At 34.1% G+C, this 20131-nt stretch overlaps 3 protein-coding genes across 3 annotated transcripts, besides 1 other annotated feature; 2 read left to right on the top strand and 1 right to left on the bottom strand.

Annotated features, from left to right (window-relative positions):
• Window positions 1–131: 131 nt before the first annotated feature.
• Window positions 132–175: a sequence feature (AT_rich).
• A 16-nt stretch (window positions 176–191) lies between these two features.
• CMU_008170 (uncharacterized protein) lies at window positions 192–1019 on the top strand (the record flags this gene model as incomplete). The annotated part of the gene is made up of 1 exon (XM_002140639.1): window positions 192–1019. One exon carries the CDS (start codon window positions 192–194, stop codon window positions 1017–1019), a length of 828 nt encoding a protein of 275 aa, XP_002140675.1.
• A 122-nt stretch (window positions 1020–1141) lies between these two features.
• Window positions 1142–1693, top strand: CMU_008160 (zinc finger (CCCH type) domain-containing protein; the record flags this gene model as incomplete). Its single annotated transcript, XM_002140638.1, has 1 exon — window positions 1142–1693. One exon carries the CDS (start codon window positions 1142–1144, stop codon window positions 1691–1693), a length of 552 nt encoding a protein of 183 aa, XP_002140674.1.
• Window positions 1694–1884: 191 nt separating this feature from the next.
• CMU_008150 (uncharacterized protein) lies at window positions 1885–19524 on the bottom strand (the record flags this gene model as incomplete). Its single annotated transcript, XM_002140637.1, has 1 exon — window positions 1885–19524. The coding sequence occupies one exon, from the start codon at window positions 19522–19524 to the stop codon at window positions 1885–1887; it is 17640 nt and encodes a 5879-aa protein (XP_002140673.1).
• Between the last annotated feature and the right edge of the window lie 607 nt (window positions 19525–20131).

The raw sequence follows: 20131 nt of genomic DNA, 5'->3' as shown, positions 1-20131 counted from the left end.
GAAATTATCTATATTAAAGAACTAAAACAAATTTAGTTATCTTCAGTCAAAAAAAAAAATCAAATTCGATAAGGTATAGCGTTTGCAACCAAAGTTTGCAGGACGGACTTGTCAAGTACTAAAATAATTCCAAAAAATATATTTTAAATTACAAAGAATAAAAAAGATAAAAAAAGTTGAAATTTGGAATTATGGAAGAGGCTACTTATTCTGTACATTCTCCTGCAGTTTTTGAGGTAAGGAAAGCTGCGAAATCATCTCGTAAATCAGCTCCTCCAGTGATTAGAGTAATACCAAGGTTGAACAAGAGATATCAAAAATCACCATACTCAATAGACCAAATGAATAAAATCAGCTTAAAAATGATTGAACCATATAGAAATATTTTTAAAGATGCTGTTGTAATCTACACTGAAAAAAAAATTAAGAGCACAAGAAAGTGCGAAATGATTAGGAAGATAATGATAGAAAGAGAGAGTGGAATATTTAATAACTTACAAAAATGTCTAATATATGATACAGATTGGATGAAAGAGAAGATAAAACTGGACGAATCAGATATTGTAAAAAAAACAGAGCAAGAAATTCAACCACTAACTGATGTATTTTTACTAAAATCTGTAATTAATGACAAGATTCATGAACAAAAGAAACTATTGGAAGACTTAAAACTGTTTTGGAAAGAATATCCTGATAAACTGAAGACTAGAATAAGAAGTGAGACTCTAAAGCTAAACGATATATTGAATATGAACATACTGGAAGAAAATATAGATACTAATACTAACTTACCTAAAACTATGCTTATGAAAGGAAAGGATAGTTTTAATCAGGATTTTCACTCTGAGGAAATCAAGATAAATCAAATGAATGTAGCAGCAAGTATTTGTTTAAGTACTACAAATAAATTTGTCGAATTACTACAGAATGTGACACAGAAAATGGAACAGATATTAAATGCTGAGCAACGCCTAAATAGTGTTGCTAAAGCTATAATTGATAACCCACAGTCAGTTTAAAATGTCAATATTAGGATGGGGAATTTGCATAACTTCTAAACTACTGCAGGCATTTGCGCCCAATTTTTATGACAGTTTTTTGTGGTTTTTTCTTTTTAAAATATAATACTAACGAGTATTAGATGCCGAAGGAGGATGTATTATATGTAGAGGAAGTTATTGAGCGTATGGAAGATGAAAAATTACGTTTACTACAGAATCAATCAGTAACAAGGCATGATCCTAATGTTCGTGGACGTCACTCAGTGGTCTGTCGTCATTGGATTCGTAATATGTGTATGAAAGGTGACTTTTGTGATTTTTTACATCAGTACGACTATGAAAGAATGCCACCCTGTTTCACATACCAAAAATATGGAGTATGTGTAGATGAAGCATTGGGGAATTGCCCATTCAAACATAAGGCAGACGAAACACCATTATGCGCTCAATACTTTCTTGGATTTTGCAAATTCGGCCCTAAATGTAAAAGAAGGCATGAACCAAAAGCAAGGCATGAGATACCTGATTTTTTACCGGACTCATTCTTACAAACTATTATTGTCGACAAGAGTTTAATACCTAAAATGGATCCTGAAACTTTATCTATCGTGAAATTGTTAGAAGATATTTGCAAAGACAACTATGCTCAGGCTATATGTACAGACTCTACAGTGAATAGCTCCTCGAAGTAATAATCATAAGCATATGAGATATAGCGTATTAAGAACTGAGATCAGTTGTTTATTAGATATGATTAAACTAGCTAAATTTTGAAAGAATACAAATAACTATAAATAGCATGTTATATTAGATGAATTAGTGTAAAAAACCTTGGGAATCAATCTTTATTAGAGTTAATTCATGTTGATTATTAATGTACTGATTATATCCATGGCATCCATGTTGTTTTCATCAAAGCTATATTTTTCGTGTCTGTTGCACTTGAAATAATTTCGAGAATACTCTTATCTATGAGCACAGTCTGATCAGTTATTGGTCTTGGATTTGTCAAAATAGCGATCTTTTCCATCATTCTTCTTACGTTTCTATCAACCTTCTCACGTACATCAGCATTTGTAAGTAGCTTTTGCTGTATAGTATGCATAAAATTCGAGCTTCCAGAACTTTGTATTGATTGATTATTATTTGTAGCCGAATTGTTAATATTTGATGGTAATGTGTCACTTGTAATATTTGAATGCTGAACTCCAAGATATTGTGAGCGTGACATGTTTTGCAAGTTCGTAACAGTTGCTCCATTATGCACACTTGGATTACTTTGTATCTCCGTATTAGTGATATTTGGATTTTTTTGCTGTTGAGTTACATAATTCGTTGTTACTTGAAGGGCTCTATGCATTGAAAGTGCGTATAAGTCATCTCTTAATAGTGAACATAATAAGTTTCTAACGTGAAATTCATATTTCTGTAGACATTGAGCAAATGCTAACATAACACCAGGAAGGATTCCATTCTTTCCATACGGACCCATGAGGGATTGCATATTCCTGGTTAGTCTGAATGGAACTTTCTCAATTCTATCAATTAGTAGTGTAGACGATACATATGATGACTTTAATTCTGATTGATATACTTGTCCAGTATCAAGAGAGACAAACATCTTGTTTGGAGTAACATCTGTAGCACCTAAAATGTAAGAAAATATAGATAATACCCCAACATGAGTAGTAAACTGTTTTACAAAGATAAATGACTGATCCGAAGAGTTTATATTTCCAAGTAAACTATTCTTAAGGATATCTTGTGGAACCCAATTTTCACAAATTTCATTGTACACATTGATATAGTCTTGTTGACTAAGATTAAACAAATTCGAATTTGAATAGGTAATACTATTTCCAAAGTTTGAATTACTTTGATAGTCAGAATTATTGGTTGTTATTGCATTTATATTATTAATTGATCCAGATGATATCCCACTATTAAAATTGCTTGAGTAATTACCATTAAGTTTGAAATTGCCTTCTTTAACATTTCTTATATTCTCTATATTTCGTTTATTCCTCAGACAATTGAGTAGTCTTCTATGTAAAAGTAAAGGTAAATCTAGATCTCTAACTATTTCATATCTAGGAATTGAAGTTCCTCCAAATTCTACAATTTCTGCAAAACTCCTTTTATTCCCAGTATCTTCAACAAGTCTACATCTTGGATGTAATGGTATACAAGGTAATATTGCAAAAGATATATTTCTAGCTCTAGTCTCTTTATATCTGTACAGAAGGGTATTCAAAGCAACTTGTAAGTGTATAATTCTTTCTTCAACTTTTTGTTGCAAACCACTATAAGGCTGAACAAGGAAGTAAATTATACTTCCACTTGAAGTAAGGAAACCTATTCTCCTAAGTGTGTACGATTGTCTTGTAACAGATTCTACAATTGGTAATGCTCTCTCAAGGTATATCACTCCTCCAATGGGATTGTTGTTGTTACTCATATTTTCCAAAACAGCAAAGTTTCTTAGATATAAACTTTCAGAGGAAATTCTAAGATGCTGTCCTGGGACCTCTATTCGAATATTGATTCTATGAAAAAGATCACATAGAGTAGGTGATAATTCCGGAAGTAAGGGCCTACTTTGAGGTGTATTCGATTTCTCAGTAAGCCTAACAAGATAGTCTTTCCACTTCTTCAACTTTTCAAGAACAAAGTCCAGGGTTAAATCTCTCGGTACTCTATAGCAAAATTTAGAGTCTCCTGTATTTGCTTTGTATACTTTGAAATCATCTTTAAACTCGTTCCAAAATTGTCCAATAATATTTTTCGCCCTTTGTAAAGTAGAATTATTCCCACTATTTGGTCTTTGTAAAAGTTGTTCATATCTCTTTATTATATTATTTTCAAGGAATTGGATACCAACAGAAGGGAAATGATCTAAATATGAGAAATCTGAAAATGATGCATTATCTGAAACTTGAGATATTAAATTTGGTACAACCTCAATAGTCATTTGAAACAGAGTTCTAACTGCACATAATAGCTCATCTACAGGATCTGGTTTACAATGTAAAACAAGATCTTCAACCCAATGTTCAAGAGCCAGAGTGAGAGCTCCGTGTCTAACCCTGCAAGTATTCATAAGGGATTCAAGTCTTTGCCTTCCAACTGTAATGAATGGAGGATAGACCCCAGAAGAGATTGGAGGTGGTGGTCCAATATTCATACAAGATGATGAATTTGATTCACTGCAAGATATAGACCAGTATAAGTGAGCCATTTCACGCTTTTCTAAATAGTTGCATCGTAGGTTAAAGTATATGCTTTGAGGAAAAACAACTACGACTTTATTTAATATAGGTAATAGTGCATTCCCCTCAATTCTGTCCAAACCAGCAATAAGTTGGGGTATCCAAGGGAGCCAAACGGCACACGGAAGGAAATCAGAGTATTTCTTAAATGCTAAGGAAAGATATTTACCTTCAGGAGAATCATGTGGAAGTAACCAAAGTACCCTAGAAAGTAAAATCGAATATTTATCAGGTCTTAAGTATATTCCCATTAGGTAAGAAATCACTGCATTAACAGCATAGCTCATATTCTGGTGGATATATAAGAGTCTATCTGTATATTGTGCCCAAGTTATCCAACCTCTAGCAAAGAGAGGATATACCTTAAGTGAGGAAAGAAGATCTACATTTACCCTCACCATAGAAGATGTTACTATTTCGGAGTTTACAGATGAGGTAGATACAGACAAAGCTGAAACTTGGGAAGGATTTGATACTGATGAGGGGTTGTATGGGGGGGCTGAGGAACCTGGTTGTAGAGAGGAGTTTAAAACTTTATCAGTATTTCCCCTATTACTAGCATGCTCCACATCTATGCGAATTCCACCAGATGTGCTATCACCATCAATATAGTAGTTTGGATAAAGTCTATTTGTAATTACTCCCTTCAAACGCAGTAGTTCCGCTCTATATTCATCAAAATAAGGTTCTGGACACTTTTGAAAATCCGTCATATTAAGAATATTTAATCCTGTGCGAAGTTGGGAATTATCTGAAAGACAAAGTTTGACCTTCTCTAAAGTTGCCAGAAATGTCTCAGCTCTGTAAGCATCTCCTCCCGATATTTGGAGATGATTTTGTAACTTTTGTAGTAAAGCTACGGAGACCTCTGGGAGCCTATGAGATTTCCTTGCAATAGATGCAAACTTAATCATTGTCCATGGCATATCCTGTAAGTAGCTTGGCCAGAGGGATTTTGCTTGAGATGACAAAGTGTCTGATTTGCTAATCAGATTTGTAATAATTGAAAATACAAAATTTCTCCATACAAAAAGGTCATTCCATAATATCATACTGTCCCACTTATTCGGTAATCTATCACGCCATACATTTAGCATTCTAGCTTCAAAATATCCAGGTGAAGAGCCTGTAGAAGATGTGTACTGAGGAATGTTTGCAGAGTTTGTATGTCCCACATTTGACAAGTTCCCTGAATTACTACCAGAACTCACAGGGCCATTATTAGAAGAAATATTCCCTCCTATTATGTTTTGAGCAGTTATTTGAGAACCTAAATCTTGATAAAGCTTACGTTCAATATCTGAAGATAACCTAAAACCTTCTTGAAGTTCTATATACTGCTGAAAGTTTAGTAGCAATGGAATATGACAGTTAGATACAATACTAGGTAGTGTGGCCCAAAAATTCAGAACTGTTTTATATCCAATTGAACAATGCCGTTCAAATTCAGCAAGCTTAGATCTGGTTGAATTCATTGTATTTGAAATCCTTCCTCCTACAGAACTAGAGGAATTTTGGGGGTAATTTTGATTTTGTTGAAATCCTGAAGAGTTCTGAGGATAACAATTAGTATTAGATGATCCCAACAGTAAGTCATGTAATGAATGATAAGCTTGACAAAGCTTTGTGACTGGATTGTGTAAGAAGTATTTATTCACAAGTTTTTCGACAAGAGTCCAGTCTTGCAATTTCGATGAACATTCAAGCTGCAATTGAGGATTCTTTCGTTCCTTAGCGAATTCATTTAAAGTATTCCATTGATTAAGATGCTTAGCACAGGAAACCCAACTATCAATCCAAATAAGTGTCTCATTAGATAGACTTGAAGAGATATTAGAAGTAGCCACATTATAAAGATCAGAAATAGTAGCAACTTTATCGTGAATCTGAAACCTGGTATTAGTCTGAAATGAAAATGATTCTATCTCTTGTTGAGGTATTGTGTTTGAAAAGTTTTCAATGGAATTTTGGGAATTTGATCGTCCAGTAGATCCTCCTAGGCCTTGATAATTCTGAGAGATAACTCCCGAATCTGATGAGTTTTGGAGACTTGTGTTAATTCTATCCAGCTCAGAATCAACTACTCTCGAATTAACTGCTATCAGAGCTGATGAGTTATATATAGAGTCTAGATTTTTAAAGAATATTTCCTGAGCTTTACTCCACTCAGCTTGTTGCATTAAAGCTAGTCCAATATGTGTTTCTAAACAAGTGGAATATGTCCTCTTTATTCCAATGACAACATCTTCTTCTTGTAATTGTCCATATATCTCAGCCAAAATACTCCACGGATTTGCAGGAGATAAGGCCAAATTTTGAGGTACTGAGTAGTTCATATTACTTATATTTGTTGAAACAGAATTAAGGGTTTTATAGTTTATCTTATTTGTTACATCAACTTGACTACTCATAGATGTATATTCGTTTAATATCACCTGTTCCTTATTCAATATTCCAAATTTTTCAGAATTAGTTTGAACCTCTAAGTATTTCGCTGCAGTATGCCAGCATCTAAGTCTGGTGGCTAGATGTAGTAATAAACTGTTAGGAAGCTCTGGAGGTGATTCACACATAAGAAGACTCTCCATAATAACACAAGGAACTGTCCATTCAGAAGGCATTGCTGAACTTACGCGGTGATGCCTTTCTTTAGATAGCAAATCAATAATATCTAAGGTCAGTAAATTTCTTTTTTTAGGATCAAAGTTATTCCATATCCAAGGGAAGATACAATTCCACAGTTTAATAGCTAGTGTTTCGCTAGTATTTGCAAAGAATAACAAAGTTGAAATTATGGAATTACCATAGTATAAAGAGTCTTTATTCAGAAACTTGTCAAGATCTTCCAAGGATGACAAAGATAAGCTTAAGTACTCCTTTGGATGTGGAGATCCGAATGTAGTTTCATCTTTATTTTTATTCGAGCTATGTATATGCTCATCCGCAGTATTTCTATTTTCAGAATAGTCTCTAAAAGGTTGAAGTAATGACACATATTTATTCTGATCTTCCGAGTTTCCGCTTAAGTCATTAGTATCAGTGTATCCAAATTCCGAAATCCCACCTAAGGTCTTCAAGTAGGTTCTAAATTCCCACCATTCAAAAGGAGAGTATGTTTTCTGATTCCCTTTAGTATCTGAGTTTGCTTTATTCATTGCCATGTTCAAATCTTCATACATAATTTCAGGTAGTATAGGAGGAAATTTGTAGGAATATTCAGACCTATCCTTGCTATTTCTCTGAATCTTGTCATTGTCATTAATGATTGGATCTATCTTTATAACTGGAATAAGAAGTTCTAAAAATTGACATATATAAAACCTCTCTGCAAGTACATCAAAGCTTGAAGATGTAAGTAAAAAGTGAAGTCTGCCCTGCACATCTCTTGGAAGTTTATTATCAAACCATGTCAAAAATTTCTCTTTAATAATGGGGTGAGGAGATGCCAGTCCTAATAAGGCACATCGTTCAAGAATCATTATGAGTTTTGGATCTATACCCGTTACAGGGTAATTACTGCTGTGATCCTCTAAGTGGATTTCTGAATTGTCTCCAGAATTTCTCATGTTTATAGTTTCAGCTGATGTAGTCATAGAAATTTCACTGACACTCGCTATATCGCCTGCTGCACTATTTTGTTTACTGTCATGGTTTTTAAGCTTGTTGAGCTCCTCCTCTTTTTCTAATAAAATAGTACTTACTAATAAATGATATGCAAGATGAATTTCATGACGTCTATGTCGATCACATATAAGTGACCAGCTTGTCAGTAAATTCAAAATAAGTTCATATCTGAATGTAAATAATGGTTTCTGTGAGGAAAACATATATGACTCAGTATCTTCAGATACAACACAATGGTATAAATCACAATATACCTTAATAATATCATCAAGGTATAAAACTTTGACTTTGCTTCTATTACCCGTATTAGAATACTTTGAATCTGTGAAGGGAGAATTAGTGGTAGAATTTGTTGATAAGTTAATATCTAAATTCAAAGTTTGAGCCAAATAATTTGATATTACAAATGGTTTTCTATACATCCACCTTCCAATAATAGTAATGAGAATATGAATTATACCACCTTGAAGTGGTATAAGGCCAAAGTCTCTTACTAAATTAATTAAACGATTTTGTGAAGTTTTACTATTTAAGGTATACCAAGTAACTTCAGGAGTCATTAGTAAGATATGAAAGAGTTCTCCACAAGATTGTAAGAGTAGTATAATACTGGAATTAGAGTAATTATTAGATGAAGTTGATAGTAATGTAGCTGAAGAGGAAGTTTGAATTGTATTTAAAGGTAACCGATTATGGCTTGAAGTTGGTGCTACATTTGGTATGAGACCTGATTGCATCATTGATGAAGATGGTATTGTAGAATTAGATATCTGTGATAGAATATTTTCTAGTACATGAATAATTAAATCAGACATATATGATAAAAAAATTATACCAACTGGATGCTGGTTTGTAGAACTAGTTAGATCAGATGTTGTAGGGGGTGCAGAAGTTTGAGCAGTCATACAATCAATATGGGAACTAATTGTTGGATTAAAGGCTCCTACTGTCATTAAACTCATTATACATTTAACACCAGTATAAAAAGAAACATAATGTTTTGAAGATGTGTACATATTATTCCCAGTAGAGCCTAGTGTTATGGGTTGAACAGGATTAAATGGAGGTAACATCGATGACTCACCATCAATAGATGACCATAACCCAGCTATTGCAATATCAATTAATCGAGTATAAAAGGAATCAATTCGATTATCTGGTGGATACATTTTGGAAAATTGCATCTTATACCTTTCAATATTGACTTTACTAGCCTTTGCTTGATGGTTATTTGTTCTTGATTCTTCGATGGGATTGTTGGAGGATAAATTACTAATTAAATCTACTGAAGATACCTTCGTTGTTGATGTCAAGTCAGGGTTAGGAGCTGGAACTGTATTTGGTTCTACAGGCATGCTAACTTGTTCTTTAGAATGTTCTCTAGTAGAGTATTTGCATTGCAAAATAAATTGCAGTTGCTTTGAAGGTAATGGTAATATTTGAAGTATTTTGCATAAAAATGTGTAAAGAGAGTCTATAGTGACTTTTTCAGTAGAAATAAAAACTGGCTCCAATACCTTTAAGAAACAGTCCAATTGAAGAATAATAACAGGGAAGGATTGATACATGCATATAACTTGTAAACCAGCTAATAATGTTAGTTGGTAAGTAATTACAAATCCAGCAGATAAATTGGGTTGATTACCATAACTTTGTGAGCGACTACTATTTTTGTTATTAACTGTATTAAAAGATGGAATTGGAAATCCAAGATCCAACCAAATAAGTTGAATTTTTGAATTTGGTTCCATTTTTAAAATCCTTGCCATTTGAGTAAAACACTTACTAACCATCAAGTGATCAGTATTGCAAGATAATAGGGCCAAACGAAACCATGATGTTATAATCAAACTCGACATTGAGATGTTTGTTGTGCCAGATTGCTTAATTAATAGGCTAGATAACTGGGAAATGCTAGAAACATCAATTGTACAATTTAATATTGATAAAACTCCGGAGTTTTCTTGAGAGAATTCCAGTTCCTGTTTTAAACTTTTATTGTTTTGATAAGTCCCCATTTTCCGCTTCTTATATTCAGGTTGTATGCTTGCTCCATCTGTTCCGTATTCTTCAGACTCTACGTAACTTTGGTTGATACATATCCAGTCTGTCAAAACTAGTAGTATATCATAGATTCCACGTCTAATTTCAGGTAGTAAGGGAAGATTGTGTGAAAATCCCGATGAGTTATATGTAGAATTTGTTGAAGCAGGTTCTGTCGGTTGTCCTGAGCAATCTGCTAGTCTGCCCCCAGGAATTTCTCTTGAATTATCTCTTGAATTATCTCTTAAATTATCTCCTGAATTATCTCTTAAATTATCTCCTGAATTATCTCTTAAATTATCTCCTGAATTATTTCTTAAATTATCTCCTGAATTATCTCTTAAATTATCTCTTGAATTATCTCTTGAATTATCTCTTGAATTATCTCTTGAATTCTCAGAATTTCCTCCTGACACTGCAGAGTCACCTGCATGACCAATTTTCGACGTTCGTCTTGAAGTATCAGAACTTGCAGTCAAGCTACCATAACTCCACAAAAGTTTGGTAACTGTAGATAAAATGGGAGAGAATAAATAAACACTTTCATGAGCAAAAATGTGACTATGTTGTATTACTATGTGCCAATGAAAGAGTTGTTGAGGTAAAGGAAGGTTATAACTATCTTGAATTAAAATTGCAATCATCAACCTTAACCACTTTGAAAGCATTATTTCAGGAGATTTCTCGGAAATTTCTAATCTTGGAGGAGAGGGTACTAATGAAAAGGACAGATTCAGTGAATTTTGACGTGCAATATCAACACTTGTTCCAGAAATTGTTTCTGCTGCAGGTTGTGTATTAGATACTAAAGATGTAATCGCATCACTTTCACCCAAAGGTTTCAAGTTATACATTATTGGAATAAACAGATCTAAAGCTTTACGGACTGTCAACCTTACTTCTGATACTCCATAAAGTCTTGTTAAAGCAACTAGTATTGAAAACAAAATCTTGTCAGGAAAAGGATACTTACTTACAAAGAAACACATTGTTATATAGCCCCAAGACTTTAGCATTGATGACTCAGTGCGTAAAATGTTCCAAACATTCTTGATTATACGCTTTCTATTATTTGACAAAACTTCACTGCATTGTGGATTTCTGATTAGTAAAATAAGTAATTTCAAAATTTCTACTTTTAAAGGATCATCAATCGCACTAAGTCCTGTTGTACCATATAAAGGAATATTGCTTCTTTCCAAGCTAGGTAAAATTATTCTAGTCACAATCCCTTCACATATAGCATCATTTAGCCAACATGACTCATTAAAATGAGAAGTAGCATGTATTGAGTTTACATCTCCATGTTTTGTTGCCGAAGTAGTATTCTCCTTTAGTTTGGGTGTATTGTTTGTGTTGCAGTTGTTAAACTCGTATTCTATTAAAGGAATCAGTATAAGTTGAATACAAGCTACCTGAGTTCCAGGTAATATCGAAGAGACATCTAGATTTGGATTAATTGGATAATAACGCTGAATTAGTTGGTTAAAAAGAAGACGCTTCTCTTGTATAGTCATAGTACTAGGAACTTTACAAATAAGAAAATCACGAAGTGGACCATTATCTAAAGTAGAACTTGTACCAAATAATGTTGCAATAGTTAAAACTACATCTATCCTCCTTCTTCTCAAGTGAGCCTTAACATCAGAGCCATGAATTGTTTTTTTTAGCAAAGATAACACAAATTCCGAAGAAGGATATGATGATATACCAGAAGGATTTGAAGATGTATATGAAGTATTTATATGGGAAGATTGAGAATTTGCTCCAAGTCCAACAGAACCTGGAGACAAATTGGAGGAAGAACCTCCTAATGATCCGGACATTCCTACAATATTGCGCTCAGTCTCACTCCCAGGAGTTTGCCTAGGGTAGTTTAATACGTTATCCATAGAATTTAATACAGCCTCTATATCTTCAATAATGTCACTTCCGATACTTGTATAATTTGGAGAAATAACCGGACTATTCACACCATTTTGAACTGAAACAAAGTCATCACCAGGTATGCCTTCAAGAGCATTAGTTTCAGAATAAAATCCAATTAACATCTTAAATAAAGACAAACACTCTTGAGAATGGAAAAAACTCCAAGGGTGCTGCCAAGAAACAGTGCCTTGATAAGTTAATGCTAGTTCAAATTTGTTTTCAAAGTTACCATGTGAAGATATTCCTCCATTTTTTGTGAGGACAATCAAACGGTTATATATAGTATTATATAGTGTTAAAAGAGTATCTATAATAGTCAGAACTGACTTATTATTAGTTGCATAATATTCAAGAAAATCGATAATGAGAAGACTTGGCCACTCCTCACAAAGAGAACTAAGGACTCTAATTCCATTCCAAGTACAGCTATATGCCTCTGTAAAAGCAGGAACAACTGGGATTGATTGAGGTAGAGATTGTCCTGATATAGATGAAGATGAAATAGTTACAATTGTGTCTACACCCTTACCTTCTAAGCTGTCAGCTTCCTCTAAAACTCTATTTACAGTCGCTTCCATTAATTGCATCCTTAACTGATATAACTTCACCCTCACAACACTACATGGAGGCATCTTGATTAAATCAATTAATAGATTTGCATACTTGTCTGAAGCTAGCTGTTGTATGAGGAATGAAACCACAGATTGAGATGAATGAACTGCGAATAAGGCCAAAGGAAGTCTAAATGGAGATGAAAGAGTCATTGTGGTTATATAACAGTTAATGAAGGATGAAAGAGATGATTGCCCATTTGCTGTCCCATCTATACCTGGAAAAGTTCTAGTTCCCAGAATAGTGCCAATTACCTTTGCAACAAATTCATCCGATCCTTGAGGTAACAGGTGGAAAACACACACCATTGCTACTGCCATATAGAGGTCCTCTTCATACTTTTTTGGATCCTGATTTCCCAATAAATTGTTGGTGGGTTGTCTCAAAGATGATGATGTAGACATAGATGATGTGGTGTTTATCTGGTCTCGTTGTATATCAGTTGGCCAACAAAGTCTCTGTAGATGCTGCAAGAGCTTTTCACCCAAAGTTACATTGAAACAGTAACAAAGAAGTTCCAAAAGTCTAGCTAAGCCTTGCAAAACGTGAACTGTCAATCTTGTAGCTGATGCTAAGTGAACTAGAACAGGACGCAAGCAGTGTCGAAGTTGATCTTCCGGTAACAGTTCATACTGGGCTATATTACCACTCGCTAAAATCTGTTGATTATTTACAAAACGCTCTATTCTAACAATAACTCTCAAAGTATGGTGAGCAGCCATGCAAACCTCGAGATCTCTTCTTGTAACACATCGGAATAGAATCCCAATAATTCTCCATCTTAGTTCCTCAGAATTTCTACCCATAGAATTGTTTGATTGGGGAGCTAAAGAAGTGTTAGTAGTTCCATATGTAGATGAATTTGTTGAAATTGCATTGGAATTATAAGGGATCTGAGGGGTTCCAGGAATATTTCCTGAAGTATATAGATTGGGAGGGGTTGACGATACAGGAGATGTAGAAGTCATAGGTTGGTGGTGATATGGAATATTGTTTAAGTGTGTTGGACCTGTTGCAGGAGAAGTGCTTGTTGAAATAGGTACTGATAAAGAAGAGGAAACTCTACTTTTTAAATATTCCGACCAACTTGGATGCAACAAAACAAGTTTGAGGAATCTAATTGAACGAATTTGAACCTCTATTCTATGCTTTTTAGTAGTAGGGTTTGTCCTCACAGAACTTGCAGTAGGGATACTTGAGTTTAGCCCAGTGTTTTTTTGTTGAGAGCTATCACCCAAGTCCGAATCCACTTCATCCCTAACTACTACCAATATATCTTCAACAAATCTTCGTATAACTGTAGAGGGAATTCCCAGTGGATATGGCCTTAATGATGCTAGAAAACATAATGCATCTATAAAGGCTAGCTGATATGGAGTGCTACAAGTTGATATCAATTTTGTCTGTAGTCTGCTAAGCAATAGTTGTAGAATTGTATTAGAAGTAATACAAGATGAAGATGTAGAAAGCGAAGAACTTCCCTCATTACCGCTTGTGAAGCTAATATTCAAAAGAGTAGCTACGGAAACACCTGTAGCATTTGCCAAAAAAACAAGGCATTTCTGTGCCATTCTGCGACATGAAGATTTGAGAGATAGAATATTGGGAATAATAGTTACCATACATATATGATGAAGGTGTTTCCTAATTATATATAGCTCTGAACTTGGAGGCTTTTCAATGCTCTTTATCAAAGAATCTCTTATTGGACAATCCATGAAGCTCATATTGTCTGAATCTAGTAATAATTCCATATAAAACCTACTAGTATTTGACCACCATTGTAGAGGATTTTCTTTCTTTGAATTTTTTGTTTTATTGACTAGATCTAGCAATTCTTCCCAGTCTGGTAAAATTGTAGATATCCCTTCACCAGATAAGAGAGATAATCGATGTGATGATACAGTAAAACCATTTGTTAATAATGGAATAGCATCAATAATAAAAGACCCATCAGACTTCCTTAAATTTGGTTTGAAACCTGTAAATACAGAATATATTAAAGTTTCCAGTGCATCTTCAGCACATCTTTCTCCACAAGGGTTTGTATCTACCCCAGAATCCTTTGATATGAAAAATAGTCCATCTACTATTTGAATAAAGAATTCCTGTGCCCATATTGGAGGAAATCTAGCTAAAATTTCTACTAACAGTAAACATCCAGCTATTTTCTTACTCCACAGAGTTTGATAACATAATTTTACTAAATTGGTAGTTAATAAGACAGGTAATTGGTTAGTTTGAAGAGCTTTTTGTTGGTACTTCATTGGAAAATGACTCACAAGAATATAAAATGTCTCTACTAACTGACACAAGATATCCATTGCAGTTTTTGATGATGATGCTAAATAGGCAGTAGAGGATAAAATAACAGAGTTTACTTGGAGTATCTCAAATAATCCAGATAAAAAGGGACTAACAGGATCAATACTTGTAAGATTCCAGTAAATATTTAAGTTACAGTGGTCTGGAATGAAGATTCTTGATGCACAATAAATGGCAACAAATGTCTTATAGCCACTACAAAGTAGAAGGCACTTATCCCTTAGTTCTGAATCTATAGATACTCCTAGTATAAGAGTTTTTACATAAAGTTCCAGATTTTTATCGAATGAATGAAATAATTTTGGATTTATAAGCTTTACAAAATCTACAGAGAATATTGATGTAGGATCCTCAATAATATGAGGATAGTTAGAAAGATACCAATTTAGTTCATTAAAGTAAGCTTCAATAGATTCTTTAGAGGGAATAGGTGACCAAAATAAGTTTAAGTAGTTCACTAGAATGTATTCAATGTATTTTATACTCATATCCTTGATTATTTTAGAAGTTCCAGGGTTATCTTGGCTGGTGCTTTGTATAGACAGTAATGCGAAAATATGTTCTAGAGTGTCATCTAGTGAGATCATAGGTAAGGGTTCATTTTTGAAGTTCAGATTGATTTCTTTTAATTGGATTGAGCCATTTATCTTGTTTATTGATAAGGGTAAAGAATAAAAGGCCTGCTGTCTGCACTTGCTAATATCTAAAGTTGCTGCATCCTTCAAGAACCAACGATTCTTACCTCCCAATTTACCTAGAATTCTACCAACCAAAGTAGCGTGTTGAAATGCAATTGATTGTAAAGCATAAAATGACAAATTATTATTCTTATGGTACCTAGGAAAGTTATAAAATAAAACTTGAGCTGCAGGTAAAGGAATTGGGGGAGCTGGACGCAATAATTTGCAAAGTGTTACCAAAATACAAGGTCTAGTTTGAAATCTATGAGGTTGATGTAGAGAGTTCGTCAAAATAGGATAAAGGAAGTCATGGTGAAGATTATCTATCCATAAGTCAAGACTTCTCAAGGCAAGCAGAACAAGCTCCGGATCATTGCTTTCTAGAGCATTAAGCATAGGGTCTACAAGTTGACCCATGTATGGTAATAATGACTTCAATCTAGCAGGTACTGTCAAAGATATTTCTAACCAGACTTCTCTATAAGGTGATGATGTGATCTTTTGCATTCGAATTGTTGTATCTAGAAACCAAGGTAATATACTAAGGAACTCCTTATAAATACCAGATGCTTTTCCACCAGGTGTTATACTTCTAAAAAGGGAGCGCAATATTGATAAGTAAAATGTATTACTTGGATAGCTGGATGCTAAAGTTGTGCACTTTACACATAAATCTGCGACATAAGGCTGTAGAATAGTCTCAAATTGGGGACTTTGGCCTATAAATCTGAAGAGTTGTTTAAGTAGACGAGTTACAACCAGAATTGCAGCTATTCCTCCTGAATATGAACAATATGGGATAGAATTCAGTGTAAAATGTGTGTTGGAAAAGGTACTATTGCTTGTTTCTAAATCTTTGTTATGTGCAATCTCATCTTGTTTGGAAGGTAATAAATTATCACAGTTTTTTGTATATTCCCTGTTCTTTGATCGTGCTCCATAAATAAAAGTATCTGGAAGGGGTAGGTCGACAAGTTGTTTGTTGAGTTGCAAAAGTGATATATTTATATCCTGAGTCAGAATATCAAATGAAAAGGCATGATTTGGAGGATTACCATGGGGTGCTGCTGTGGGAGCAAATTGGATTACATTAAATGGATCATCTCTTGGATCTATAATTTGGAATTTCGATTGGCTATTATTAATACTACCAATATTGGATCCAAAGTATGATATACGTCCTCTAGAATACAGAATTTTGGAGTGCAAAGGGACATTATCAATATGCGGATCCACAGCAAAGCGTGATAGGCTTAACTGATGATGATCAGTAGGATACATAGATATAGAGGTACTCACAGTAGGAATTCCAGGCAAGGAAGAGGATTGAGAAGAATTTCCTGTGAGTGTACCACGAGATTTATCTACATCTGCTTGTTTAGAGAGAATTTGCAATGGAGAAATACCATCTTTACGGAGATTCTTGTATTCTGATTCGGGTTCCGCCATAAGTGAATCCATTTTTGTTATCAAATGTGGGAGAACAGCTTCATAAAATGTCTTTGCTACATGTTGTTGTAGTCCCCAATAGTGAAATATAAGAGCTACTTGAGGACTCATAGTGCTTGACCATTCAAAAAGAAGAGGGAATGTCGCTTGTATGATATCACCAAAAGATTGAGGATGGATATAACACATTGTAGATGCAAGAAGTTCAAGTAAATCCTTTTCTTCAGGCATAATTGATAAGGATGACGATGAATTTTGAATCCCCGATGTTGCTAATGTATTTGGAAGAACTGCACAAGTTGAGAGAATCTGACACTCATGGCCTCCCTCTTCAATATTAAAAAGACTTGTATTATTAGTTGTAGATTGAAAGCTCAAGCTATATTCGACGCTACAAATTATACCTTCGACAAAAATCTGTTGAACTAATCTACTTTCTGATTCATTTAAAGGTACTCCTTGAGCCAATTTACGAACATCGTACCGTGTAATATCAAGATTAGAAGATCCATGAGCTGTTCCTGATGCATTTGCTCCTAACCCTACACTTAAACCTACTCTGTTAAGCGTAGTAATATGAAAAATAGTTTGTCTAACACCAATAATTACAGCTCTTATAATTGGTCTTAGTTCTCTTAAAACATCGATAACCAATGGCCTAGAATTAGTGTATGTATTAGTTTTAGTCTCTTGATTTATACCATGCGGTAAAGTACTCGAACCTAAAAGAGAAATGCTACAATGTCCTAATTGTGTATTTGCATAAGAAAATGCTTTATCTAACCAATGGCCAACATTATATATATTTTCAAATTCACTTAATATATCATTTGGAGTAGGTTTCAAAGGAGTGCTAGAAATAATACTACTATTTAAGCATGAAAATGAAGAAATATCACCATTTAAAGCTACTATAACTAAGTTGTATATTTGTCTTCGAAGTTGATGAATCTTTAGTGAAAATGCCCATAAAATTACCAATAATATATCTCTTATCACAATATTTCGTTGGTTGTTGTTAGGTAAGAACCCTTCCTTTTTAAGAATATCTGGAAGAAAAGCAATAGAACGTATGCAGTAATGTTGAGCTGGTAGAGGAAGTTGTGTATCCAATATATTTCTAGTTAGAGAGTGTAGACATTTCATAATTATATCTAAGAACCCATCAGAATTTATGTTATTGTATGCACTAAAGGAATATTCTAGACGAAGATAAACCAGAAACTCATGAATAATAGCAGCAGATAAAACCTTGATTGTCTCATACCCAGTCCTGCCCTGTCCAATTAGGACAACTTCATCCAGTAAAACATCTGCTTTTGAGTAGAATCCCTGTCTAAAATCAGTACCTAATATATTCCTTAAACAAACTAAAATTTCGCGTCTTTGATGTAAGCAATGAGCTGGACATAATAGCAAAACTTCAATGAAACCCTGAATAAATGAAGCCTGTGTCTGTCTCAAAGTATCCACTATGTGATCCTCTTGAGTGAATCCTCTGAAAAAGTGGGTAAACCAAAAGATTATTTTGCTACAGGTAACTATGTAATCTTGTACCAAAGATCGGTAGTTTGCTGATTGCATTATATCTGGAACATAGTCTGGACTATATTGTTGCTGCAGTCTAGAATTGTACTGTTGTTGAGATACTGCTGAAATTCTGGGGATGAAATCACGAGGAAATAAGGTTGCAATATGCAAGCATGATACCAAATTTGGGGCAAAAATAGCAAAGTATCTCTCCATATAGTGAGGATATAATTGAAATATATGTAATAAAGTCAATGGGAGCTCCACCAAAATCCTTAAAGATCTGTGACATGGTAAAACCATAGTCGAACTCCAGCTAGTATGATGATGAGAACTTCCTCCAACTGTATTACGATGTACACTCGAGCGAACAGGGTTTGTTAAGTCACTTAAATCGGTTAAAGTATTTGAAGAAAAACTTCCTCGTAAGAATAAATTGTCTGTATCATCTCCCAAAGCAGAAGAGTTACTCTCTAGTCTAATAGGGAGTCCACCATACGAATCATTAGAGTCTGAGTTAAGATTATATACATTTTGCGTTGTACCAGCGAGCCCCTGAGAAGCCACTCCAGATTTATGGTCAGATACTACCTCCTGAATCAGTTGTGGTAAACTCTGTTGAATATCTGTACATAGTCTAGATGAAAATCCCAGTAAAGATTCCACCACACTATCTAATGCATTAGTATAGTTCCTGTATAGAAAAACCAAATTCCTAATTGCAAAAATACCTATATCATCAGTGTCTCGATCAAGCAGATGCAGACACAGTTGTGCTAAATCTAAACAGTAATTTGATAATACCTCATTTTGAGGTAACAAAGTCAATATTTCCATACACAATATTCTAGCCTTAGTATATTCAGAACTTTGGATTGAGTCCCTCAGCAGTAAAATAGATCTTATACTTCCTAAACATTCATTTAAAAAGGTAGAATAGACAGTAGGATCTAAAGTATATAGGTCTATATGGTCACGAATGCTTGTCAAAAAAATGATCTCCTCAGCTATATCTTTTTTGTCAAAGTTCCTTAGTCTCAGGCTAATCTCATTTATATCCATTGTATTTGTATAAAAACTTAAGGATCACGATTTCACAAAGTCCCAAATGTCCATGCCAAACCTGGTCTCCAAAGTCTAAGTATTTACCAAACTGATGCCGGATCTCTTACTAAAAATAGAAAACCCGATCTTTCAGCCCTTTAGTTAATTACTTATAATTATCTAGAATACTCTTACTTTTTAATGTTGGGTATCACTTCTTTTTGCAGTAGAAAACCTGGAACCGCCAATGCTGGCAATTGTGTCATCCTTTTATACCAAATATGGGACACTTATATTGGCGCCTATATATGAGACAAGAGTACAGTCCAGAAGTAAGAAAAGTGAATGGGAGCATGCATAAAGGTGAAATTACTTGCAGGATAAATAAGAAGTGTAAATATAGATAATAAAATCACACTAACAAAAGGTAATATAGCAATATTTCCTTTTATTACTGTATACAAATAAGTATTTAGGAAATATCGAAATAATACTAGTGAAAACTAAGATATACTTTTCATAACTTCCGAGTAAAGTACTAAATTTTAAATTAGTGTATTAGATATGATTACCTAAGGAAGAGAAGATTGCTTAAATTAACTAATATTTCTCTTTAACTTCGAAT

The sequence above is a fragment of the Cryptosporidium muris genome, genomic scaffold (assembly GCF_000006515.1).
Source record: "Cryptosporidium muris RN66 scf_1106632373431 genomic scaffold, whole genome shotgun sequence".
Taxonomy (NCBI): domain Eukaryota; phylum Apicomplexa; class Conoidasida; order Eucoccidiorida; family Cryptosporidiidae; genus Cryptosporidium; species Cryptosporidium muris.
This window is presented reverse-complemented; position numbering and strand designations above follow the sequence as displayed.